The 24911-nt window shown below is 39.5% G+C and overlaps 1 protein-coding gene across 13 annotated transcripts in view; it reads left to right on the top strand.

The window, feature by feature from the left end:
- The window catches only part of PTK2 (protein tyrosine kinase 2), a 196855-nt gene that overhangs the window by 97373 nt on the left and 74571 nt on the right, over nucleotides 1-24911 (top strand). For all 13 annotated transcript variants that reach the window (XM_064154375.1, XM_064154374.1, XM_064154368.1 and 10 more), the window contains 3 exons: nucleotides 4312-4399; nucleotides 20528-20607; nucleotides 22026-22088. In XM_064154375.1, the coding sequence (XP_064010445.1) occupies nucleotides 4312-4399; nucleotides 20528-20607; nucleotides 22026-22088 (231 nt within the window). The remainder of the gene's footprint in view (nucleotides 1-4311; nucleotides 4400-20527; nucleotides 20608-22025; nucleotides 22089-24911) is intronic.

Here is a 24911-nt window from a genome sequence, read left to right as displayed (position 1 = left end):
TGTAATTCTGTGCAATTGCTTTAGAATAACTAAAGTACAGTCTCTGAAATGTAGTCTGAGAGCTTTATTCATTGCCAAATGCCAGTAATGCTTCTGCTTTTGAGTATATCTTACAGTAGCATAAACTGTTAATTGTTCCTCAAGCATTTGCTTTTATGAAGTCCTGTATACTGGTGCACATGACATGATTTCAAGTAAGTGAAATACAAACAAAATCCCACGACTTTTTATTAGGAAGGCAGGAGAGACTGGATAGATTTGTTTGCCTTGGGTTTCCTTTTGGTAGTTATGCTAGTGAAGCATGTGTCAGTGAAGAAATTCCTTTCCACTTGTAGTATTATTTTCATGATGGGATGTTTCCAAAGGCATGAGGGAGAAAGATGAAAGAGCCTTCCTTAACCTTCATCTTTACCTCTGTACAGCTAGATGAACTAGGGTTAGCAGGATGTAGTTTCAACTGTCACAATTGCTTAGAATACTGAGCCTTAAACAGCAATCACAGCAGCTTTCCTTTCTAAAAACAGTATGCGCCAAAGCACTGTTCTATTTGTTAGTCATCTTTGTCCTACAAGGGACATCTCAAGAGGTTCAAGTAACAAACATGTCCTGGAACACACTGTGTTCTGGTTCTGTAGTTCATGTGTGCAGGTGTAAAGCAGGTCCTTGTAAACAAGTGACATTCCTGCGTTGGCTCTAACAGGTAGAAGATGCCCCAAAGCTTAGCAGTCCTCTAAGTTTTGATAGCTGCAGTACAGGTGTCTTGGCACTGACATAAGGGCCAGACCACCTGTGGAATAATTTCATGACTACCTCAACCTAACAGCTCTGTCTTTCGTCTCAGTGCAGCCTTTTCTGTCTTCTATTGCTTCCAGTTATCCAGGCCTTTCTCCTTTACTTCTGTGATCCTTAATGCTTTGTCTGATTCAGTGAGCTGATTCAGTTCCTTAAACTCACACAAGGGTCCCCCTTTGTCTGTCCTTTTTGTTCACATGTTCTCCTGACTTTTCTGCTGATATGAACTGAATTGAAACCTGCTGGAAGTAACCTACATGATTGAGACTGGTGAGGTTATTTCTTTCAGTGCTACAAGGTACTGAGAATTGGATCATCTTTTTGTGTTTTGGTTCCAGGTACCCAGATAGTGCTTTTTACTGCAAGGGGAGCTCCTAGCACTGCTCAGTAATGCATGTTTTGCCATTGACAGGTCACTTCACCATGCAACTGTGAACTATTGATACTTGCCATTCTGCAGGTCTGAGTGGTGACCCACAGTATGTGTCAGTGTGTCTGTGGAAGCATCTATGCTGCAGTACAGATGTAGAGTATCAAGGAGAATAGTAGTGCTTTGGTGTTCTGTCAAGTACAGGGGAAGGGATCTGAGGATGACTTATTGGTATGCTTGCTCAAAAAGCAGACCTGCTTTATGAGAGACTTTTCATCCTCACCAAATGGCTGCATTTCAAAGATAGTAGATTTAAAGGATATTGAAAATCAAGTCCATCCTTGAGTGGGCCTTTGAAAATCAGATTCTTCGTTCCCATGGGCATAGCCAGAGATTAGGTTATAAATAGGTAATAAAGGTCACTCTCAGTCACTGTCCCGGTTGAGCTGTTTTGCCCTACCCAATTTGCTCATGAGATCCTTCTTTGCTCACTGCAGGGGGTGGGACTATATGACCTTTAAAGGTCCCTCCCAACCCAAAGCATTCTGTGATTCAGTGATCCTGTTACAAAAAGAGGCACTTGTTATGGCTCCTCACTTAAGAGTGCAAGCCTCTGAAAAGAGGAAAGATTGCATTTACTGTGTTTATTAAACCCAGATAGTAAAAGATGTTCTACAGCCTGGTCTAGGTCAGGGTGACTGAGGCATTATGTAAGATACTGAAGGTCTGGGTGCATTTCTTCTGGCCTGAGTAGCCTCTTGTTTCTGGCTTCTAGCATGGCTGGAAAGTAGGAAGAGAGGTGGTGTGGAGATGTCTACCATTAAATACTTGTTCTTAGTACGCTAGGAAACCAAATAAAGGATTCCTTTTGTTGGTATAGTGTGAAAATTCCACCTCATCTTCAGTATCTGCTCTTGAATAATATGTCTGAAATGCATGCATTGAAAAGGTCTCTTTTGTCAAACTCACCCCACTGGTGAGTTGACAGTGGATTGCTACCAGACCTGCACCCAGCGCTCTCCTCAATGCAACAGAGGGAAAAAAAAAAGGATCAGAAAATGTGAGCATTAAAAATAAAGGCAAGTCATTTAACCAAGGGAGGTCACAGGTGAAAAATACTCCAAGAAAATCAATTTATTGCAAATTAAACTGTAGTTGAGTAGCAAAAAACAAGGATGCATTTCAAAAATCTCCTTCCTTCTCATTCTCTTTTCCTCAGCCCCACCTTCACTCCTGACACCTCCGTGTGAAGGGCATGGAGGTTTTGCACAGTCCATCACAGCCCCTCTCATCTGCTCTTCTCTCCTTGCACTTCTCCATGCTCCAATGCTGGCCCTTACCCTGGCTGCAGCCCTTCAGGGACAGCCTGCTCCTGCCTGGGCTCTCAATGGCCACAGCTCCTGTAGGAAATGCTCCCCTGCTGCAGCCTGGGGCTTTCCCTGGGCTGCAGGGGGCATCTTTGCTCATGGGGTCTCTCCAGGATTGCAGGGGATCCCTACTCCAGGCCTGAAGCACCTCCTGTTCTTCTGCTCCAGCCCTTTGCACCTGTTCCTTCCTTGGCTTCATCCTCCTCTGTCTGTGCCAACTTTGGCCCTTTCTGAAATTTGATTTTCCCACAGCACTCACAGCTTGGCTGAGTGGCTTGACTGTGTCCTGTTGTGGGGCCAGTGGACCTTTAAGGATCATCTCAAACATCTACCCTGCCTTGGTTGCTCAAGTTTGACCCCATTCAACTTGACCTAAAACGTTTCTGGGGGTAGGGCATCCACAACTTGTCTGGGTGACCTGTTCCAGTGTCTCACCACTCATTATAACATTTCTTCCTTATGTCCAGTCTAAATCTATAGAGAACATATGTTCCTCATCTCTTATGTATAGCCTACAGTATGAAGGGCTTGTTTTCTGTGCACAGGAAGACTGTATACACTTTGCCTTATGAAATAAACTCATTATATGTATCCTTAGCTTGCCTAGAGTGGGTGTGCATGTTTACAATTTCTTCATTACCCTCATTTTAAGGATTTTTAATGAGAAAATACATTTTCACTTCGTTCAAAGCATAGAAGAATCCTGCAGCATCTGTTTGCAGTGGAATCCTAAGGAGTAGTAAGTCCTAGTAACTTTTTATCAAGTCGTGATTGCAGGCAAGCAGATCACTTACTGAGAAGTTCTTGTCCTGCTGAAACCAACATTGAAACAATGCCATATTTGTTCTTCACATCATGAGTAGATTTTTAAATATACTTATTTCAGGGGAAGGCTGTCAGGAGTGTTATACTTGAGGATATGTATTGACATACTTGGATGATGATAGGAGAATTTCATTGCAGCAGTGTGTTAGAGGAGGAAGCACGCAGTGTGTGTCGAAGTACCGGGCTGTTGTTGCAGGACAGCCAATAATACAAGTTGGGTGTAGATCATGGATAAAGGCTAGCTCCTGTATTGATGATTCTCTGTGGTGAACTATTAATTGGACAAATGGCTATCATGTTGAAAGCTGATTCATTCAGCTTTTGTGTGCATTTTGATGAGGAAAAATTAAGTAGGAAACTTTTTGCGGAGAGATCTTTTCAAAACTTTAGAAACAGTTGAGGATTGCCTGTTGCAGCACTAGATCAGAGAAGCAGAATCGTGTTCTTGAGTTAAGCTTTTGTTTTATCTGTACACTATGGTTCCGTGGTGAGTAGCACTGGTTGCCACATTATTTGGAGAGGAGGAATGTGTGTTTTAAGTACAGTGCATGTGATAACCAGAGATAAAAGCTGCTGCCAGAGAGCAATATCAGTGGTTATGGTAACCTATCTGCTATTTTCACCTAATTGAGGTCCTCTCTTTCCATGGAGATGGACCTCTGATTGCTTACCTGCTCCAAGTATTGATGTTTCAGTCTTTAGTGAAGCTTTGAGAAGGCAGCAGGAGGTTATGTTGCAATCTATTACAAAGGTCTATCTTACATATTTTCCTGAAATGTCAGGCACTACATTCCAGCTGAGTTCTTTGAATAGTCAAAAGAGAAAATTCTTCTTTAGTTCTGAGTGTTTTGACTTTTATTCTTAGTTTTAAGAATGCTTGAAGACATCGTTTGTTCGTAAGGAAAACTCTTATTTATTCTCATCAGTTTAATTTTCTTTTTTGTGTGTGTTTTCCAGATATGAATTGAGAATTCGGTATTTGCCAAAAGGATTTCTGAACCAGTTTACTGAGGACAAACCGACTCTGAATTTTTTCTATCAGCAGGTATGCTCAGTTCTACTTTGGGTGAATTTGCTGAGTTTTTGCTGAGTTAACATATGGGAAATTCTGGGCTTGTTTATGCTGATAATGTGTTGGAAATTAACAACCTATGAATTATGAATATTAATTTCTGTATGAGTGTTAATTTTTATTATGGATATTAAAAATCGGGAAAACTTCCTGAGATTCTTTGGGATTTTGGTCGACAGGAAGTAGTTGCACAGAATTAAACAGTTTAAACAATCAGAACTTGGAAAGTAGGAATGTGAAAACAGGAACAACTCTAACCACGGTCATGGAGTCTTGACATCAACTCCAGCATATGTGCTCATGATGCTTTTTGGTCCTTAAGTAAATCTCCAGTACCAAAGATGCTTTCAAAACCATGGTAATGATCCTGAGGTAAAATACAAAATATTCCGGGCAGAGGGAAGGAGAGGAGAGATGCTGCTGAGCTATTAAGGCAAGCTGCTTACACCTTGATTTCCAGTTAATGAGCAGTGAATGGGGAAGGCTCCCTGCAGAAAGGCACAAAGACAGAAAGGCAGAGTGGTTTCTAAATCACCCCCCTTCAAATACTTCATTTTGAAAATCAAACTGGCCAGTAGGCACTTAGCACCCTTGTTCTGGCCAGTGAATTCAAAGTTTCATGCCTCGTTTAAACACGCAGGCACTTTGAGGGGTAGCACAAGACACCTGCCACTTGGTGCTAAGCCCATAGCCCTCCAGGCTTTATCTGACTCAACTTGCCAGATTGCAAGAGGAGGAGGAGAGCAAGGGTTAATCCATTCTGGCAGGATTTATGCCCTACCAGAACACACATTACTGCAGAAACAAACTGGTAAAATTTAAGATTGTGTCTATAAAGCAGAAAGGATATGAAGCGCCATAACGTCCTACTCCTTGACAAGTGGTGAGGAATATTTTCCAAATGCAAGGTCATTCTGCAGTTATCTTAACTCATGTAAAACTTACTGTTGCTCAGCTGGCTTCATATTTCACACATTATTAAATTGTTGAGTTGTTTTTTTGCAAGTGCAAATCAGCAATTTCACTATGACCATGATTTTTTTTCCTTGTCATTTTATGGAGTATTGTCACCATAGAGGTGGAATAAGGTAGGAGAGATGGGGGAAGAGTGTTTGTGAAGTCAGCCAAAATGCCAGAGCTCAGGAACTACACCATGAAAGCTCTCAAAATTTGGGTTTTAAATCAGATTTTATTTTACTGTGATGGGTATTATTACCTGGTGTTCTATTATAAATTGAAAATCAGAGGTTCTTGTCTCCTTGCTCTGCATACTATACAAATGTTGTGGGTTTTTCCCCTTCTTTTCCATGTTATCATGAGGTATTTGTAAATCCACTTCTTCAAGACTCACTATTTTTTGTTCTAGGGTAATGCAAGGTATTTGGGTCTCCATTATCATGGGAATGAGGTACACAGCTTTCCAGAGCTGATAGTCTTTGTGGTTCTAGTGTGCTCCAATTTAGCCTCTTGAAAATTAGGACAGTTACTTCCATTAAGGCAACTCAACTGATGTATTAAAAGAAAGCAGGAAAAGGATTTGAGCTTTAACACTGTTCACAAAAGAGACCTACACCAGAGGGGGATGTAGAAAACAAGGGAAGCCAAACTTGCACATTTTGTTCCTCTCTCTTTGTCATTCCCACATTTTAACATCCACTTTTGCGAACCACAGCTCTCGATCGGGCATCACGTTGCATATAGGCAAGGAGAACTGAAAACATGAAGTCATACATGACTACATAGATACTTAGGGCTTTTTGCACAGAAGCAACTGCTATAGATAAATGATGTAGGACTCAGATGAAGAATTTTTAGAAATCCAACAGAATAACAGTTCTGTAGTCAAGCTGGCTTTGGTAGGCATAAAAGTCAAAGATACTGCTGCCTTGTGTGTTATAAATGGCAAAAAGATCTTTTGAGGACCAAATGCTGACGGTGACTAAATCATTCATTTTGGCAGTGAGGCTGAGAACCTGTCATGAACTTGGTAACCTCTAAACATAAGTTGCCTGGCTTACTAAAAATGTACAACGTCAAATTAAAGTTCATGGAGAAGTAAAAGAATTATGGTGACCTCTGCTGCCCCTGAAGGTCATTATTTTATTAGTGTTGTAGAGCAGCTGTATTGTTGAAAAAGCTCAAATTTGAGTAAGAGGCTGAATCCTCAAGTGATCTTCATCTTCCAGAAATGCATAGAACATTTGTAAAGATAACAAGATTTTACTGTAGTTGCTGTCAACAGACACAGCTTATTCATACAGTTAACCCAAAATACAATTAAGAGGCTGTTCAACTGCAGACTGGGACTGTCACAGGCATGACTACTTTTGTTCCCATCACTGAGTGCATTGCTGTGTGTGAATTAGTGCAAGCAGTTAAGTTTTGTCAGCTTGGACTTAATATACAAATTTAATTTTTTTTTCCTCCTCAATTTTGACTGCTTTAAGGATGCTGTGGCCTTTCTTGGTTTGGGGTATTCTGTTTTCAAGAGTCTTAGATACATCAAGAACCTGTGACTGGAAGTGTTTGTAGCTTGGAGTCCAGCTGTTTCTAACTGGTGGCCTTTCTGGCATCTGCAGTGGGTGTAAAGTGTGCTAATTGGAAGCATAAAAGCCAGACACTGAACGAGACTTTTCTTCAGAGTGCCTCTGCTTTGCAATCTGTACAGCAAAGGTTTAAAACTAGTCTGTGTGAAGGGTGACCAGGGAACTTATATGTAATGTCAGAATTGGTTGTACTGACACCGTGCAGTTAGTCAAAGCATCTGTATTTTAGCAGTGCTGCAGATTTGAGACTTGAGATGGAGTAGAGACTGGTATGTATTCACATCCCACCCAAGAGCTCTAAACAGCAGTCTAATGCTAAAATGTCTTTTTAACTTGCCTGTTTGGGAGGTGTCAAAGGTAGGAGATGAAAATTCATCCTGCAGAGGAGGCGTCTTGTTTTTTTTTCTCCCAATAAGTGGAGCATTTAGGCGATGATATTGCATTGACTGCACTATTCCCGTGGGCCCAACTGCTTACAATTGCAGCCAAATTAGGCAAACTGGATCCCACCCAGTGCTGTGTGAATTGTGAGGTTAAAGTATTTAAAAAAAAATCAATGCCAGATTTATGGTTTTCTGCACAGTTGACAGATGCTCGCTGCTGGGTTTTATGTTCCAAGTTTCAATTGTGTCCTGCTGTACTGTATACTCAAATCTCATGCAAAGTAAACTCTAATCCCACCTTAAACATGGAGTGCTCTGGATTGCTGAGTAAAAATACTCTTAAGTTAAATCTTACCAATAAATAACTTGTTCAGTTAATTGTTCTGTAAATCTCCAAAGAGTAAAGATATGTCTTACATCAAATTTTACTGTTTTTCAAGAAATCTTTAGAGGAAACAAGCATAGAAGTACAAAAGGAGAACTGAAAAATAGGAGGTTTCCCATTAATCAAAACTAGACCTAATTTTTCTTGGGAGCATTTCCATTAGCTTTAAGTTTTGATGAGATGCATTGCAAGTGTCTTCCATTCATCTGTTCCAGTGAGATGGTTATGGTTCTTGGGAGTTGGAAATAAATGGGGCAGGGTTTGCTAGTTTTGCCTTAATAGCTGGGTGAGGAACAAAAGCCATATCTCACAGCAAGATGGAATACAGCTTTAAAAAGATTCATATAATGGGAGTCAGACGTAAGCTACTTGAATTGCCTGCCTTTTATTGTGGGACAAGGGCCTGCACACATTTATCCTTGAATAACATGTTAGCCTCTAGTAATTTGAGATGGTTTATCCCTCGATGAAAAGGGAGTAAGCATCTATATGAGGGTGGAGGGGAAGCCAGCACTTAAGCATCAGCTGTTCCACTGTTGCTGTCCTTGTGATTCAAACAGAAGACTTTTAAAGTAACTTCGGTTTGTTTTTTTTTTAAGATCCTAAACAACCAGAAAAGGTGTTTGTTCCTTTTTTTATCAGTGCAGAATCTTCTCTGTGCTGCCTCATTTAGCCTGCAGTGTGGAGCTGCCCTGGAAACGGATGTATATATAATAAAGGAGACCGTAGGACTGGACTGTGGATTTCTTTTTTAGGACAAGCCAAAGTTCATGCAATGCAGAAGAGAAGGAATTGGAAGAGAGAATGGTCTCAAAAGTTAGGGCAGGTAAATGATGTTCTGCAGAATACTGAGCTAAATTTAGTGCCACAGGGATTCTGTGTTTTACCAGATGAGTAAGACTTGGATTGACTTTTGTAAGAGAACTTTGTTAAAAAATAAAGAGGTGATGTTTGTTTTCTGCTAAAATAAAAAGGAAGAAGCTAAAAGAGAACTCTAAAGAAATAGGAGTTTGTTGTGGATAAATGGCACTTTTTCTTCCTTTGTAGTGTCTGTAAAGCTAAAACTAGCACTTTCCTCTATATTGTGGCAGATAAATGCTTCATGCAAAATATTTTTGTAACAGTGTCTGTCAACATGTAGGAGATTTTAAGTCCAGGCAATTACTGTAATAACTTAATTATTAAAGTTTTATAAGGCTTAGGTGCATGAGATATAATTTGAAGTGCAGGCTGGGAATTAGACTCTTCAACCTAATTAAATAACAGCGTCTCTTCTACCCTAATAAAAATAGACCTCAAGCAAATTACTTTGACAGCAAAAACTTTGAAGAGTATCAAGGACAGAAAGAGAAGAGCTGGCATTGTTCCTGATACTGTTAGCCTGTTTAAATTTGAAAAACAAACAGACAAAAACATCCCACCAAAACCCAGATCTTTCAGTAAGAATTAATGGTTGACATAGAGGCTGTGCCCTACAGGGAAGTGATAATAAATGTAAGAATTGCAGCTGCTTAAAAGGATTTTACAATGCATACCTCCTTGAAAATACTATGGATTAAACTGAACATCACCTGTTTGCTCCTTACAGCTACCAAAAGTAGTTATAAGAGATATTCTTCATGGGAGCTGGTTTCTTGAAATTGATGAAATTTAATCCTCAGAAAGTACTCGGTTTTTGACTATAGTAGTTGATTTACACTCTCAAAACTATGTCAGTGTTCTGGTTATAGATTTTACTGTTTATATTGTTGTGGAGCTACTTTAGTATCTTCCAAATGTTCCGTGAAACATCTGCTTGCTGTTAGCAGCGCTGTATGATAGGAATGTAAAATGTACTTGTATTCTTAAATCCCTCTTACATAGTCAAGCTCAGTGCATAGAAGAGTGGCTACTTTGATTTAAAATTTCCACCTGTCATCTAGATTGGTGAGAGTAGTCCTTGTGAGTTTTCTTGCAATTGCATGAATCGCTCTTAATTCAAGAAGACAGATTTAAAAGGCTTAGGACAAGTGTCCATGTACTGATAACACAAAATCACACAGAGAATTAACCAGGTTGGAAAAGACCTCAGAGATCATCAAGTCCAACCTGTCACCTAACCCTTCTAATTAACTAAACCATGGCACCAAGTGCCTCATTCAGTCTCCTTTTATGCACCTCCAGGGATGGTGACTCTGCCACCTCCCTGGGCAGCCCATTCCAATGGGCAGTCAGTCACTCTTTCAGTAAATAACTTCTTCCTAACATCCTGCCTAAACCTGCCCTGGTGCAGTTTGAGACTGTGTTCTCTTGTTCTGTCACTGGGTGTCTGGGAGAAGAGACCAACCCCTGCCTGACTTCAACCTCCTTTCAGGTAGTTGTAGACAGAATGAAGATGTCTGGATATGTCTTTGTTGATAATCTTGCACAAAATGTTACTTCGATTAATGGAGTAGGTTGTATGCAACATGCATCGGATACACAAAAGCTGGCTTCTGGTGATGTTTAGGCTCATTTCTTCTGAAAAGGAACTTTCTGTATTGGAAAGGAGAAGTGTAAAATCAGGTGCTAGCAATACGTGTAGTATGTTGAGTGCTCTATGGCTCCCCCGAGTATAGTCCTACTTTATGGAAGGTCTGGGAGGCAGCGGTGTGTATTGCAGTGACATCTGGAGATCAGCCCACTCCGACAGAAGGGACCATTTGTAACTTCTGTCCCTAACAATGCCTCATCAAAAGTTGATTTTCCCCCTTCCCCACCTCTCTAATGCCCTTATTATTAAGAGGGGAGCTTCTAAAATTAGTTAGGGATGTCAAAGATGACCTCTAGATAATATAGGGACTGTGACCTTTGAAGATGAAGAGGAGGAGTAGCAGCTGAGGGCAGATGGCAAATGAATGTCATGCTGATACCAAATCTCTGTTTTTACCTTCACTAGAAGAGACCAAAGCCTTAATTTCCTGTAATGTAGACTTATACTTTGTAATAAGTTTAATGTTATTAGATGGGTAAATAGGGATGGAAATGCATATGTGTTTCCTTCCTGTGCGTGTTTTAAAAACTTCTGTTACAATCATTGAGGTGGCTCCTGAAAATACTGCTGACATGAAAGGCATGCTTTGGACTTTTTGTGCTTGTGGTACTTAGATGAGGCACTAATGTTGGAGATTTCTGAGAGTAGTAAATGTGGGTTGGGATCCCATTTTTTTCAAGCTGATTGTTCTGATTCTGTAGTGAAGAAAATTCGGTATCCTGCTTGGAGCCTGCTGTTGGTAAATGGGGGTTGTCTCTGCTGTAAAAAGAGGAGCCATCTCCTGTGGTTTGGTGGTCACAAGCACATACATCCAGTGACCATTCAACCTTATCTAGCAGTGTTTCTGTCCCAGAGTATGCTACGGCATTTCTGTGGTGTATTTAATGCCACAAGAAAGATTACAGTGGAAAATAGACTTCAGATTATTACGTCTGGTAGGGTACCATAGGGGAGTTATGTTGTGGGTTATGGTGAATGTGGGTATGGTATCTCCTGGAAGTGTGGAACAAAATGAAGTCTGCCCAGGAGTACTCTGGACACAGAAACATTATTAATTTTGGATGTGAAATTGTGGAGAAAACAAATACGTGGTACATGGATCAATTGTTGTCATAGTCACATAAGCAGTTGCTGATGGTTATAATTTTACAGAAGGTAGAATTTAAGGACTGGGAAATTGCAGGAAAAAAACAAACCACTGGACTTCCATGAGACTGACATGGCCAGAAGTGGTGTGTGATAGTGTAAAAATGATCGGTTTGTGTGGTGGCTGAAAGAAAACTATTGCATACAGAAACCAAATAACACCAAATACTTGCAGGCATTAAAAACCTGAATGTTTAAAAGAGTGTGCTAGAACACGCCTTTGCTACTGAAAAGGGCAACAAATAATTACTGTGGATACAGGAAGGCTGCATTTGTTAAAATACCACAAAGCAATATTACATTATTTCCAAATTCAAAAAGCACTATCTAAAAATGTTGATATAGGACAAATGGATAGGGAGATTCTGTGAATCTGTTTTCCATGCTTCATTTAATTATGATGGATTCTTATCCTACTTAATAAATGGAATACAGAAAGGCATTTTGTTTCTTTGCTTGCTTATCTAAATATCTTACCTTGTGGTGATTTTTTTGTTGTTGTTATGCACTTAACTCTTTAGGGGGTGCTTCATCACTGAAGATGCAGTTTTCAAAGCAATGCCTGTTGGAAAAAAAAGTAATGAAAAAGAGCAAAGTTGTGTAAATAGGTCATAGACATTGAAAGTAAAGCAAGAGAATTGGATTGCTTATTTTATAGCTGTCCTCCTGAAAAAATGGATAGTATCCTGTGGGAAATTTCTTGATAGCACTAAATGAGCTGCAAAAGTCAGTCTAGCAGCTAATACCTACTTGTCCTTTTTGAGACACCGTACGCTAGTATGTTGGTAAATAATTTCCACAGTAATCACACTCGAAGAGAAAACCCAATAGAAAGTTCAGTCACTTAATTTCTAAGGATGTAAACAAATTTAAGCCTAAAACACATTGAAGTCATGGCAAAAAGGTTTTTAAAACCCCTAAATGCCTGGAAAGCATTTGTTACTAAGTTTGCAATGATTTTCTCTTGTCGTTAATAAAGATACTTAAATCCAGTGTGGTCTTTTTATGAAGTACACTGGCAAGATGGCTTGTCAGCCTGAGTGAATGTTTTGCTAAAGTACTGCAGCTGCATAAAAAATAGTGTGCAGAAAAATGAAGCAGATGGCTTTTGAAAGTAGCAGCTGGTATATAAAATACGGGGCTTGTGATAGATTTCTCCTTAAATCATGTGCACTAGCATAGGGCTATTCTCTAATTCCTCTGTCTTCACAAACATGGGCTTTCCTGTCTCCAGTTTCTATTTGAAATTGTACCAGCTGGAATTTGTTAGCCATTTGTAGAGCTAGGAAAATGCCCATTAATTCCTAGTAAATATTGAGAAGTTAGAAGTTCTGCCATCAGTGATTTATCCTTTCAAGTAAAAGAACAAATATTTTATAAGTCTGACATCAGAACTGAAAGGGGGCTTTTGATTGTATGCCTGTCCTTGTGGAAAAAGCTTATTGGTTCACAGTTCAGTATTCATCTTGTTTTTTTTCATTGGGATGTAAGAGGATCTTTGAACTTTCAATGCTAAAAACTCTGGAGACATAAGAGGGATTTTTATTCTAGGTAGCTAGTGAAGAGTAGTGACAGAAATATTTTAAAATATTGTTGAGAATAGATGGTAAATAAAGTCAGTTCTCACTGAATATCAGCACCATTAATATGTCAGGAAACACATTAAGGTACAGAATTATGTTGGTCTCCTTGTTTGCTTTAAATACTGCCACTCTTCTGAAGCATGCATTTGTTGAACACAGGTAGTTGTGTTAGGGAGTGACAGTTTGTTTCATTTTTTGTTTGACTGGGAGGTGTAAAGGATTACTTATTCTTGCCTCTGAGAGGTACATTTGTGCTTGACAGTAACATTTTCCTGTGCATCCTGTCCTCGTAGTGCACTGTTTGTAACTGTTATGATCAAGAAGTTAACTACAAATAGGAAGCAGAGATCACACTGATTCTTGCTTCATCAGCCTGTGAACCAGAAAATGCAAGTGGTGTTGTTACTGCTAGCACTGACACTGTAGTAGTACTCCTCTGGAGGCCTGAGGTAGTTTGATTTTCCATTATACCATGCTTAATGGAACTTCAGTAGACTAATCTTTTGTCTCCCAAAGCATACATTTGCATGACTGTAAATGTAATTTAAACTTGCTGGAACATTTGAAAAATGGTGGGAAGAGGTGCTTGAAATCAACACCATACTTTTGTGTCAAGAAAGTATTCTTATCTTCCAACATATTTTTTTCTCTGGAAGTCCAAATGAGCACGTTTTGCTAGAATGCAAAGTGGGCAACTAAATAGAAGCAGGAGTGTTGCAAGCAACATTAAAACAGAGATTCACTTAAGATGTAGTATTTTGGGGTTTGATTGTTACCAAATAAAAAGTACACGAGCATGCAGCAATTTGAATTCATGAGCCTAATGGAAATCTAAGTGTTGACCTTGTTAATCTTTATCCATTTTTATTGCTGAAACATTGTTACCATGCAGTGTTTGAGATGATTAAAAGCTTCACAAAGTCTTATCACTGCCGGAGCAGCTGGTGTGACTGCAGTAAAGCCACAGAAGTTAAGCAGCAGGTTTCAGTGGGTTAGTGGAAGTCGGTATGGGTTGTTGCTCTGTGTTTTTTCTTGTTTGGCTAGTTGGTTGCTTTGGGGTGCCTTTTTCAAAACCAGGTTTCTGTGACAAGTTTTGTGTAAATTATCATTCTCTTGTGAAGTATGTAAAATTTAGGTACATTACATAGCATCCTACTATTTTTTTCTGGTTTAGGCATCAGAGAGATTCTGTTTGGAGCAATTTGTGTGGAAGCAGAACAGCAGCGTAGTAGCTGATCTGCTTGAAGAGTATCTGTGACTCAATGTATTCTTCAGCCTTTCTCAGGCATTGCATACTGTTAACTGAACTTCCCAGCCTTAAGTCAGGATCTGCACATGCCACCAAGGAAGGCAGTTATGCTGGGGTAACATGAGGTCACAGATAAGAGTATCTCCAAAACCCACAGATCAGGATTCATCCTCTCAATATACTTCTGAGTTGGTAGCAAACTGGAAAAAATGGTGTAATTCTTCAAATTTCTCAGACTTCAGTTTTTGTTTCTTTCTCTGTGTGTAGGCTTTATACTTTTATAGACAGAGCCTTTTTTCTCTTAAACAAAAAATATTCATATTTCTCTCACTTAACTATATTAGCGACAATAATAAAAGTAATAATTGAACAAACACAAAAGACTTCTAGGAAAACTATTCAATTGCCTTGAGGCAGTGCACTTAATTACCATTAAATTATCTCTTGCGTCTCTTCCATTTAGTATTTGTTCAAGCATTTTCCTTAGGAGGTTACAGAACTCATGCTGAACCTCCTGCAAAATTCTTATCTAATCTTTGCACAAGCTTTAGCACTTGCATTGATCTAATGCCATCTCAAAGAGAAATAGACAAGAAAAATTAAAGGTGATAAAAGAAGTTCTCATTAGTATTCTGGGAGGAGAAATTGAATCTGCCTTTTACTTCTTTGTCTTAGGCTTACTGAAATTTAAAGGATAATATGTGCAAATAGATTTTGGAGGGTGGGAACCCCAAGATAAAATGAATTCCTTCTATCAATTTGTTACTCTTGCAATCTGCAGTAGGACACTGCTCAAGCCAGTTGGACCCAAGATTGCGGCCGTAGGCTTCCTGAAGTTTACAGTCTCCTTCCAAAGTTTAAACACAGCAGTACTGGATGTGTATCATGTATGTGCAAGTGCTTCACGATAATCAAGTGCTGGTATTAATTTTGACAAGAGGATGTCATGGCTGATTTTGTCAATACTGCTGTTAGTCACTTGTGTACACTGAAGGAGAGCATTTTATGTTTTCATCTCTCTTCTCATGTAGATAAAGATAGTCTTCTCCCACTCTTCAGGTCCAATTAGTGTAGTGAGTTTGAAAGACTTGAAACTCTGTGTCACTGTATTATGAAGCTTCAGAAACATTACACTCTCCCCACACAATAAATCAGCATGGGAGAGTTTATGTTGGCTGAAATGTGAGGTGGAAGGGGTATATGTGACTTTACTACGCCTCTATGAAATATCTCTGTTTGTGCTTCCTGGACTGGTGTGTGCAAAAACAAACATACAAACCAAAAAACCCTTTTTTCTGCTCATCATACTAAAAAACCTAAGCCCTTGACTAGGCAATTGTCTGCTTGCAGCATTATATGGTGAGAATGTCTCACTTGTGTTTTGCAAGTAAGCTGAGAATTTCAACATAGTTTTTTTTACAGAACTGTTGGATTGGGAAGGGCTTTTAACATTATTTTTTTAGCATGGTCTGTGCCTGTAGTTGCAGAGTCAAACTGGTAAAATAGGACTGGAATTAGTGAAAGCTTGCAAGCTGGAAGGCAAGATGACAGAAACCCAGACTTTAAATGCTTGGATAATGTTGCTTATTTATTTATGGAGTAGTAGTTACTTGGGGCTAACAGCATTTTAAAATATGTTTGCATGAAACTGAAGATAAGCTGTTTAATTTAACAAATGAAGTACTTCAATACTGATATACAAGGCAATGAACTATGAAGATAAATGAATACCTGTATGGTATACTAGCAGCCTCAGATTAGTGTAGGGTCTCAAAAGAAAAAATCACTAGGGACTGCTTTTTTAGGCAGCTGAATACCTCAAGGAATAGGTGGATAACAGCTCTGAGGTTTTGTGGTGATGCAAAATTTTGAAATTAGTCAGAAAGAATTGTTCAGAAAGAAGAAGTTCCATTAAATATAACTGAACCAGTCAATGGATGTTTTAATTTGGGTGGATGTAAGGCAGGGTGACTTGGATTTTGTGAACAGGTGTGTTAGACTTTTAGATGAGGTGGCTTGGTCTGTATGAAGGTGAATGCTCAGGAAAAGGAGATTGAAATGAGTACAATTCAAGCTCATTAAGCCTCCATATGCATAACATAAAACAAGAAGTGAATTGGTTGTATTAAAATTCTTTTAACCTGATGCATTTCTGGAATTCAGGCATCCATATGAAAACTGAGCTCATGCAAAATCTGGATCTTCAGTTTGCTTCTTAGTTTTCAAGTATCCTATGGAGATACAGGAACAAGGAATACTGTCCTGTCTGCCCCCCATGTATACTGCAGAGGTCATTTATGGTTATAACACAGGAGTCTGAAAAATACATTTCTGCTTTAATAGGTCTTAGCTTGGGTCTGACAGTTTGCATATCCTTAATGAAAACTAGAAATTCTCATTTAATGTTCTGCTTAAATTAATAATTTGTGCCATTTGTGAAGACATCCAGTTGGTAGTTCTGATTTAAAGTTAAAACATCCTTGGCTATAGGTTTTCTTTCAGAGAAAGGCCATGTCATTACTAACAGGTGCAGCTCTGCAGTAGAATAAAGAGTAATTGTAAATGGCTGCCAGCTGAGATTTAAATACTACTCAGAATCTGTGCATTTTTTTGTCTTGTTGGCTTTCTTCCCAACCTTGTGAAATTCAACGGGGCCAAGGGTAAGGTCCTGCACCTGGGTCGGTGCGATCCCAAGCACACACACAGGCTGGCTGGCAAATGGCTGGAGAGCAGCCCTGAGGAAAAGGACCTGGAGGTCTGGGTTGATGAAAAGCTCAACATAAGCCAGCAGTGTGAGTGCAGCCCAGACAGCAACTATGTGCTGTGCTGCAGCAAGAACAGCGTGGCCAGCAGGGCAAGGGAGGGGATTCTGCCCCTTTACTCTGCTCTCGTCAGACCCCACCTGGAATACTATGTGCAGTTCTGAAGCCCCCAACACAAGGACACAGAACTGTTGGAGCGAGTCCAGAGGAGGGCCATGAAGATGCTCAGAGGGCTGGAGCACCTCTGCTATGAGGACAGGCTATGAGAGTTGGGGCTCTTCAGTCTGGAGGGAAGTCTTCAAGGAGACCTTGCAGCGGCCTTCCAGTATCTGAAGGGGGCCTACAGGAAGGCTGTGGAGGGACTATTTACAAGGTCTTGTAACAACAGGATGAGGGGCATTGGGTTTGAACTGGAAGAAGGGAGATTTTTAGGAAGAAGTTCTTTCCAGTGCAGGTGGTGAGACACTGGCACAGGTTGCCCAGGGAAGTTGTGGCTGCTCCCTCCCTGGAGGTGTTCATGACTGGGCTGGATGAGGCCTTGACAACCTGTTCCAGTGGGAGGTGTCCCTGCCTATGGCAGGAGGTTGGAACTGGGTGATCCTTGAAGTCCCTTCCAACCTAAGCCATTCTGTGATTCTATGTTGACACTTGGTGATCCAGAGCAGTGCAGGCTGGACAGAAATGCTCATGCTTACCGACTGCCAAATTTCCTGCAAATGCCACAGAGAGATTCAGTGGGCCCTCTGCAGAGCTGGAAGGCTGTAAAGGTGAAGGAAGTCTTACAGTGTCTCTCCTGTGAAGAAAAACTGAGAGAGCTGGGACTGCAGCCTGGAGAAGAGAAGGTCCAGTGGGAGTCTTACCAATGTCTATAAACACCTGAACAGAGGCTGCAAAAAGGAGACAGTCAGGCTCTTTCCAGTGGTACCCAGTGCCAGGGTTGGAGGAGATGAGCATGAACTGAAACACAGAGTTTCCTTCTGAATATCAGGAAACTTCTTTCTTTTTATTGTGAGGATGGCCAAGCACTACTGCAGTGTATGCAGGGAGATGGTGGAGTCTGTCCTTGGGGATACTAAAAATCCATCTGACCACAGTCCTTGGCCAATGGCCAGTCTCTATGGCTAGGTCCCCCACTAAACCATGACCCTAAGCCCCACATCTACCACATTTAAGTCTACACATTTTTTCAGTGTGACTCCACTGCTTCCTGGCTGACTCAGTCGCTTTGCTGGGCTGCCTCTTCCAGCTGCTGAAAACTCCTTCAGTGAAGGTGAAGACACTTTCCCTAATACCCAATAAACCTCCCCTTGTGCAGCTTGAGGCCATTTCCTCTTTGCTGTCCCTTGTTATCTGAGAGAAGAGATTAACCTCCACTTTGCTACAGTCTTCTTCCAAATAGTTGTAGAGAGTGAGAAGGTCTCCTCTCAAGCTCTTTTTCTACAGAATAAACAACTCCATTTGCCTCAGCTGCTCCTCATCAGACCTGTTCTCCAGTCCCTTCATCAGCCTCATTGCCTTTCTCAGGACATGCTCCAGCGCCTCTGTCTTTCATGTAGGGAGAAGCCCAAAGCTGAACCCAGTATTTGAAGTGCAGCCTCACTGGTGCAGAGTGGAGGAGGATGATCACTGCTATAGTTCTGCATCCAGAATTTGGGGCCAACACCCTGGGCCTGTGCTGTGGTTGTTGAATGTGCCATTTGTGCTTACTTGGGTTTATATGGCACAGCAGCTACACTACAGGCAGTCCTGGATTACTGGATTTTGCCCTGGTGTGGCTGAAGAGGAAGACTATGAGGCTCTATTGGGCCTTCATCTCCCTAGGGAGCTGAGAGCCTGAGGTGGTTGCTTACCCACCTAGGCTGTACAAGAGCCGCTTAATTAACTCAGGAGGGGCCAAGCTGTTGGCCTGGAAGCTGCTGGCCTGGCACAGGGAGGGGAATAGGCCACACTGCCATTTTGTGGGGGAAGACCAGGTCCCACCCCTGCCCCATGGCGTGGCCTGATGCCATGCCTGGTTTATTGCTGGAGTGGGGCAGCTGCTGCCACCCCAGCTCCCTGCTGATGTTTGTCATGTTGAGTACCTATGAGAGCTCAAATATAAAAAGCTTTCCCTTTCTGTTGCAGCTATTGTAGTAATTCCTGTTCTCACTCTGTAACAGTTTATCGTACTTCTTCTGTCACACCTTCCAATAACAAATTGCATTTTTTCATGCACTTCAGGACTAGGAAGGTCTTCAGTGTTTGTTGCTTTGTGGTCTAGGGCTGGATCCAGCTGTCACATTAGTGATGAGGGAATGCTGTGGTGCATGCGCATGTGTAAACTTGAAAGGTGCTGATTGGAGAGGGCCTCCAGCTGTTTAATCTGCTGCTGCACTTCTGTGTCTTTTAAATTACGTATTTTGTAGTGCTAGCAGTTTGAAATAGCTGCTCTTACAGCTTGTCATCACTCAAAAGAAAACATTTTGTGAAGTGTTTTGCTTTCAAAATATATAATCTCCTCCGATCTGCAACTCAGTTGTAGATTTTCATTGCATTTCAGGGCCTCCTGCAACTTCAGGATCTTAAGCTTTAGAATCTCAATAGTAAGTTAATGATTTCATTAGGTAGAGGATAACATGAGCTGTTAAAGTTCTACTTGTGCAGAGAGAAGTTTACTGATAAAAAATTGCCTGTTGCATAGAGGACAGGATTTGCAGAGCCAAGTTTTTAGCAGTAGTTGTGTTTTCTCCTGCTATCTTTTTTTGTGGTCAGTAACTTTATAAATTAACGTGGTGAAAATATTACCTAAACTAGGCTTTCTGCCTGCCTCGATATTAGTAAATAAAACAAGTCCAGAACACTTGGTGAGGCTTTGACCCACCATAGTCCGTTTTCTCAAATACTCAGCATGCTCTGTGCTTCAGCTTTTCCATAAACTCCAAGACCATTCATGCCAGCAGTGGTCCAAATACCTTGTTTTGTCCTTTTTAGGAGGGATGACTGTTTGGCTATAGCATTTGGCCAACTCCAGGTGAGCGCACGCTCCTTGGCCTGTTTCATTTCCTATTCTGGATTGTAACCATTTAGTGTGACTCTTGTTACTCCTTTTCTAGTTCAAACGTTATTTTAAATCAGTAGGTAGTATGATACTCACGTACTGCTTTTTGTCTACTACTGGTTTTGTTTTCACAATAATGCATCTGGTTTGTATCTACCAAATTAAAAACAGTTGACCAAGATGGTTTAAAAATAAAGCTTACCTTCATGTATCTTGGATACAGATGCAACCATCTGGTCAGCCTCCTCTGAAGATTTTGATTGTATTTAACATAAGTAATATTGATGTAGATAAGGGTTTTTTTATTGAGGTAATTGCAATTAATGGGTTTCTTATTTGTTGGCAACATGAATGTAACTTCATTTTTTTGTGTAGTGTAAGTAGTCACTCAAAAAAAAATTAAGATGTAAGTATTTTAAGATTGTTTGGGCAGCCTTTTAGTCTGTATTTGCACTGAACTGATGTCTCTGTGATGCATGCCTGTTTCTTGTGCTGTAGGTAAAAAATGACTATATGTTAGAAATAGCAGATCAAGTGGACCAGGATATTGCTTTGAAACTAGGTTGCCTTGAAATCCGGTAAGCTGATAATTTCATTTATTATTGAACAAGTTTCTGACTGAGTCTGAACGTTAATTTTGAAACTGCTTATTATAGTTCATCGATTTCTGACTGGTGTAGGTGAATAAAACATAACACTTTGCACAAAGTTGTTTGAAGAAAAAATGAGTAAACTGTATTGTGACTAGTTGCTAGTGATTTTAAAACTAACATATATTTAAAATGTGTAATGAACTGATACTTTTGGTAAATTCTTTATCTGAATAAAGTATACTTTAGAAAACCTGCATCTGTGGTGTTAGTTAGCAAATAGACATGTCTTTAGCTGTAGGATTTATAAATGCACAAAGAATGCAATTAAAGATAAATGCTGCTACCTTTCCTCTCTTCTTTTACTCAAATCTTCAGTGCTATTTTCAAATTACTAAATATTGAGGATTCTTTTGGTCCTCTTCTCAACTGTAAAAACAGCTGGAAAACAAAGATAAATTTATCAGATTCACAGATCTTCGAGAGAGTTCCCAGCACAGCTTTTGAAGTGCCTGGTTTGTTTTTTGCTAATTTATGGACATTTTCAAGCCTGAAACATTTGCTTCAGTTCTGCTGTTGTCTCACGCAGGGAGATTGGGGTTGAAGTAAATTTGATAAGAAATTAATGGCAAATGGAAACTTCTTAGCAGAGGAAAAAAGTGTACTTTGAACAGTGCTTTCCCAAATGAAACAAAATTTAGGCTTATGAAATTTCCTATATAATGCAGTGGAACTTGGTCTTTTTTCAGTATATTTTTCAGAGAAAACCCATTCTTTGTGTAACTGCAAGGCCCATAGATAGTTACAGACTTGTCAGTAGCTTATTTTAAACCTGGTAATAACTGTTTTGTCAGCCAAGCCCTCCTGACTTCCATGCTTCTCATGCTTATGGCTCTTCACAGCCTTCTCATGAGATATTTCTAGTGGACTACTAGTCTGTCTTTCCATAAGCATTACTGGTCTGCTTCCTCAGTGAAAAGAATGATCCCAGCCCTCTTCCAATAACAACTACTTCCTTTTTTTTTTTTTCAGTCTGGACTGGAACAATCAATTTTCATCACTCTCTGTTACGTGCATAGATACAAATGCTGTTACAAAGCAGGGAGATGCTGTGGGGTAGAATGGAGCTGCTGAAGGGCAGGCTAGAGCGCTGTTTTTAGTAGCAGTGCAGTTAAGGTGGTTTAAAGTAGTTCTGAATGTCTTGTACTGCTGTAGTCCTGTTTATTTTGTAGAATGAAATTTTGGCTTGTTAAATACTTGTACATTATTCGTCTATCTTATGTTTGAATTTATTCTGCCAATGCTTTCCAGCAGTAAGTCTCTGAAAGATTTGACTGCGTTGATGTTGTGGTTTTAGGCTGGATCATCCAATAATTGTCACTTTCAAATATTTTTCCTGACTTCAGGAGATCCTACGGAGAGATGAGAGGCAATGCATTAGAAAAGAAGTCCAACTATGAAGTTTTAGAGTAAGTACTGTATTACAGACTGAGGTGTGAAATTTTTCTTAACCAGGAACATTAAATTCAATTCAGTATCTGAACATTTTTTTGTAATTCTTTATTTCATTAAGCCTATTGAGATCTTTGAGTGCTTTAGTATAAGAAAAGCATGATGAAACCTATCAAGGTATAGAGGTAAGAGCACCTTTAAGTGTGATCCACGAAAACAGGGTTGGAGATGCTTGAAGCTGTTTAATCAGGAGACTTATTATTACTTTTTGCATTTTTGCTAATGTTTATGGAGTCATAAGTCTTGATCTAAAGTGATCTTATTTTTATGTGTTTTCATGTGCCTAGTAGCAGTTTTCAGTTGCAATTCATCTGAAGTAATGTTTGAGTTACTTGGAAATATATGTGGATTTTTTTCTTCTTTCTGCTCACTATGCAGATTTCCTGGATTGTGACCTTGCAGTTAGCAAGTGTCTATTATTTATATGTGTGTCACATATTTTAAGATGACTGAGAAGCTTCCTTATACTGAAATCATTTTGGTTACTCAGTTGTGTTGTGTGGCAGACTGCTTCACTCCCACTCCAAACAATCCAGAGTCCTTTAGAAGCTTGAGGACTTGAAAACTAGGTTTTATGTTTTAATTTATTGGAACAAATGTCATACATACATAAAACAATGATCTGCACTTCATGACTAATTACCCTTATTAAAAGATGCTGTACAGTTCAACACAAAATTGAGATAAAAGATTTGTGTGTCTGTGAAGTATCTATTGTTTTTAATGAAACACATGAGCTAAATTTTAGAGAGGTGAAAACAGAATTTGGAGGTGGAAGACAAAGTTTTTCCCTACAGTGAATAACCCACAAGGCATTTTTAGGAACCTGTGATCTTAATAGGTGAAGATAACTTTAATGAATTGCCTACATGTTTCTATAGTGCCTGGTATTTGTGTACTGCTCCTCTATGTAGAATGTTTGATTTTGGGGGTTTTCATTAGTGTTTTTTTGGAAGGACTTGAGTTTTCTGTTTGTAGCCACTAGTAGATAAATAATCCTGGCTGAGGGAGCACTTAACTAAATGAGAAAGTACTAACAAAGATGAAGAGGATGAGTTTATCAGACAGGCTATACAAAGATGACACAGAGATTTGAAAGTCTCTTGAGTTGCACTCTTGGAGTTTGCTCATGTTCCAGTAAGAACTTGAGAAAGGTATTTTTAAGTTAGTTACTTGGCAGCTCATAAGCTACAGACATTGGTAATTAGGTTGAAGATTTCAGAACCAATGAGACAAAGGAAACGACTCATAACAGATGACATGAAGTATTAATTAATAATTGTAACAGGTGAGAGCTCCTGGAGGACTCAGCATGGGGCTGCTTCCAGTTTAACAATGACTTGTTTCTTTTAAGTGCATATGTTTTCCAAGCAGTAAGAAATAGGCTGCACTGTGAAAGATGAAGCAAAACCTTGATGCAAAAAAATGTCATGCAAAATCGCACCTTAATGTCATACAAAGTTGGAATTGGACAATTGTGCACTTCAAAATTATTCCTTTTGTTTGTGTTTTGGTGGAGGTTTTTGTTTGGGTTTGTTGTTTGTTTTGTTTTTTGAATGCAGTGTGTGGGATTTTTTTGCTGTTCTTCATTTTCGTTTGTTCAAAAGCAAGATTATTTCTGTGAGATTTAGCTGGGAGAGATGGATGAAGACACCATAAACTGACTATAGAAAATTATAAGCTAGGAAGAGTCTGCAGAAAGTGCCAAAATGTACTGATTCAATCTTGGTAGCCTGTAGAGGTTTATCTACACACGTACTACACTTCTGAAGTGAGGCTTTTTGTTTGGGTTTTGGTGGTTTCGCTAGTTTTAGTGCACTGTAAGCCACTTAACCAGCTGAGTGCAGTTTTTAAATGGCACTTTCTAGCATTTGGTGTGATTGCTTCTTCCCTGTATTTGTCAGATGTCTATTTGATGTATATTCATCTTTGATCAGGTTTTCATACAAAACCAAATCTGGATGGGAAATGGTAGATAGAATCAAACTGTTAAGTAGCCTTTAATAGTTGGGCTTCATGTAATGAAAGAGGAATTTTTTCATAATAAATGTGAAGCCCCTTAGCAGAAAGCAGAGATAATTGCAAGTACAAAAATGGGAGCTATATGAAGGAACAGCTGCAGCCCCAATTTTGTAAAGAGCATGATAAAGTCTATTATGTTAATCTAACATTACTTTTTTGTTGTAACTTCAATCAAGATGAAAAATAAAGATATATATTGCTGAAACCTGCTTATTACATGACAAGTGTTATCATCTATCTGTAGTTGGTATTTTAATAACTCTATTGACCTTTTTAAGTAAGAAAAAAACCCTCTACATTGAAGCCCACAAGGAGAATGGAGTAGATGAGGTTAAACACAAAATGTAGTAGAACTGTATGAACCAGGATCTGACTGCTAATGGTCTTTTAGTGGCAGTCAGAAAACAGATGTCTGGGTTCTTAATCTGGAGGACTGAGTTGGTGTGTATCCCGAGTTGGCCATTTTACCCCCACACAGTGCAGCTGAGGAGGGAAGAGAAGGAAATGAGGAAGAAGATACTAAAGTTGTGTGTTTAAAGCAGTTTACATGTTATAATTTTCAGTGCTTATTATTCTTTTTCTTGTAGGTACTCACAGTTTGGTTTTGACCATGACATTAAATCTTTATGATTATGTTAAATGCTTCTCCAGTAAATAAATTTGCCACCTCAGTTAAACACAAGATATTTTACTAACAAATTTTATTAAGAGTTGTTTTGTTCTATTCTGCATAAGAATTCCTTTTGTATTTGTTACAA

This window comes from Pogoniulus pusillus, chromosome 14 (assembly GCF_015220805.1).
Source record: "Pogoniulus pusillus isolate bPogPus1 chromosome 14, bPogPus1.pri, whole genome shotgun sequence".
NCBI lineage: Eukaryota > Metazoa > Chordata > Aves > Piciformes > Lybiidae > Pogoniulus > Pogoniulus pusillus.
Note: the sequence above shows the minus strand (reverse complement) of the source record. Positions and strands in the feature narration are given on the sequence as shown.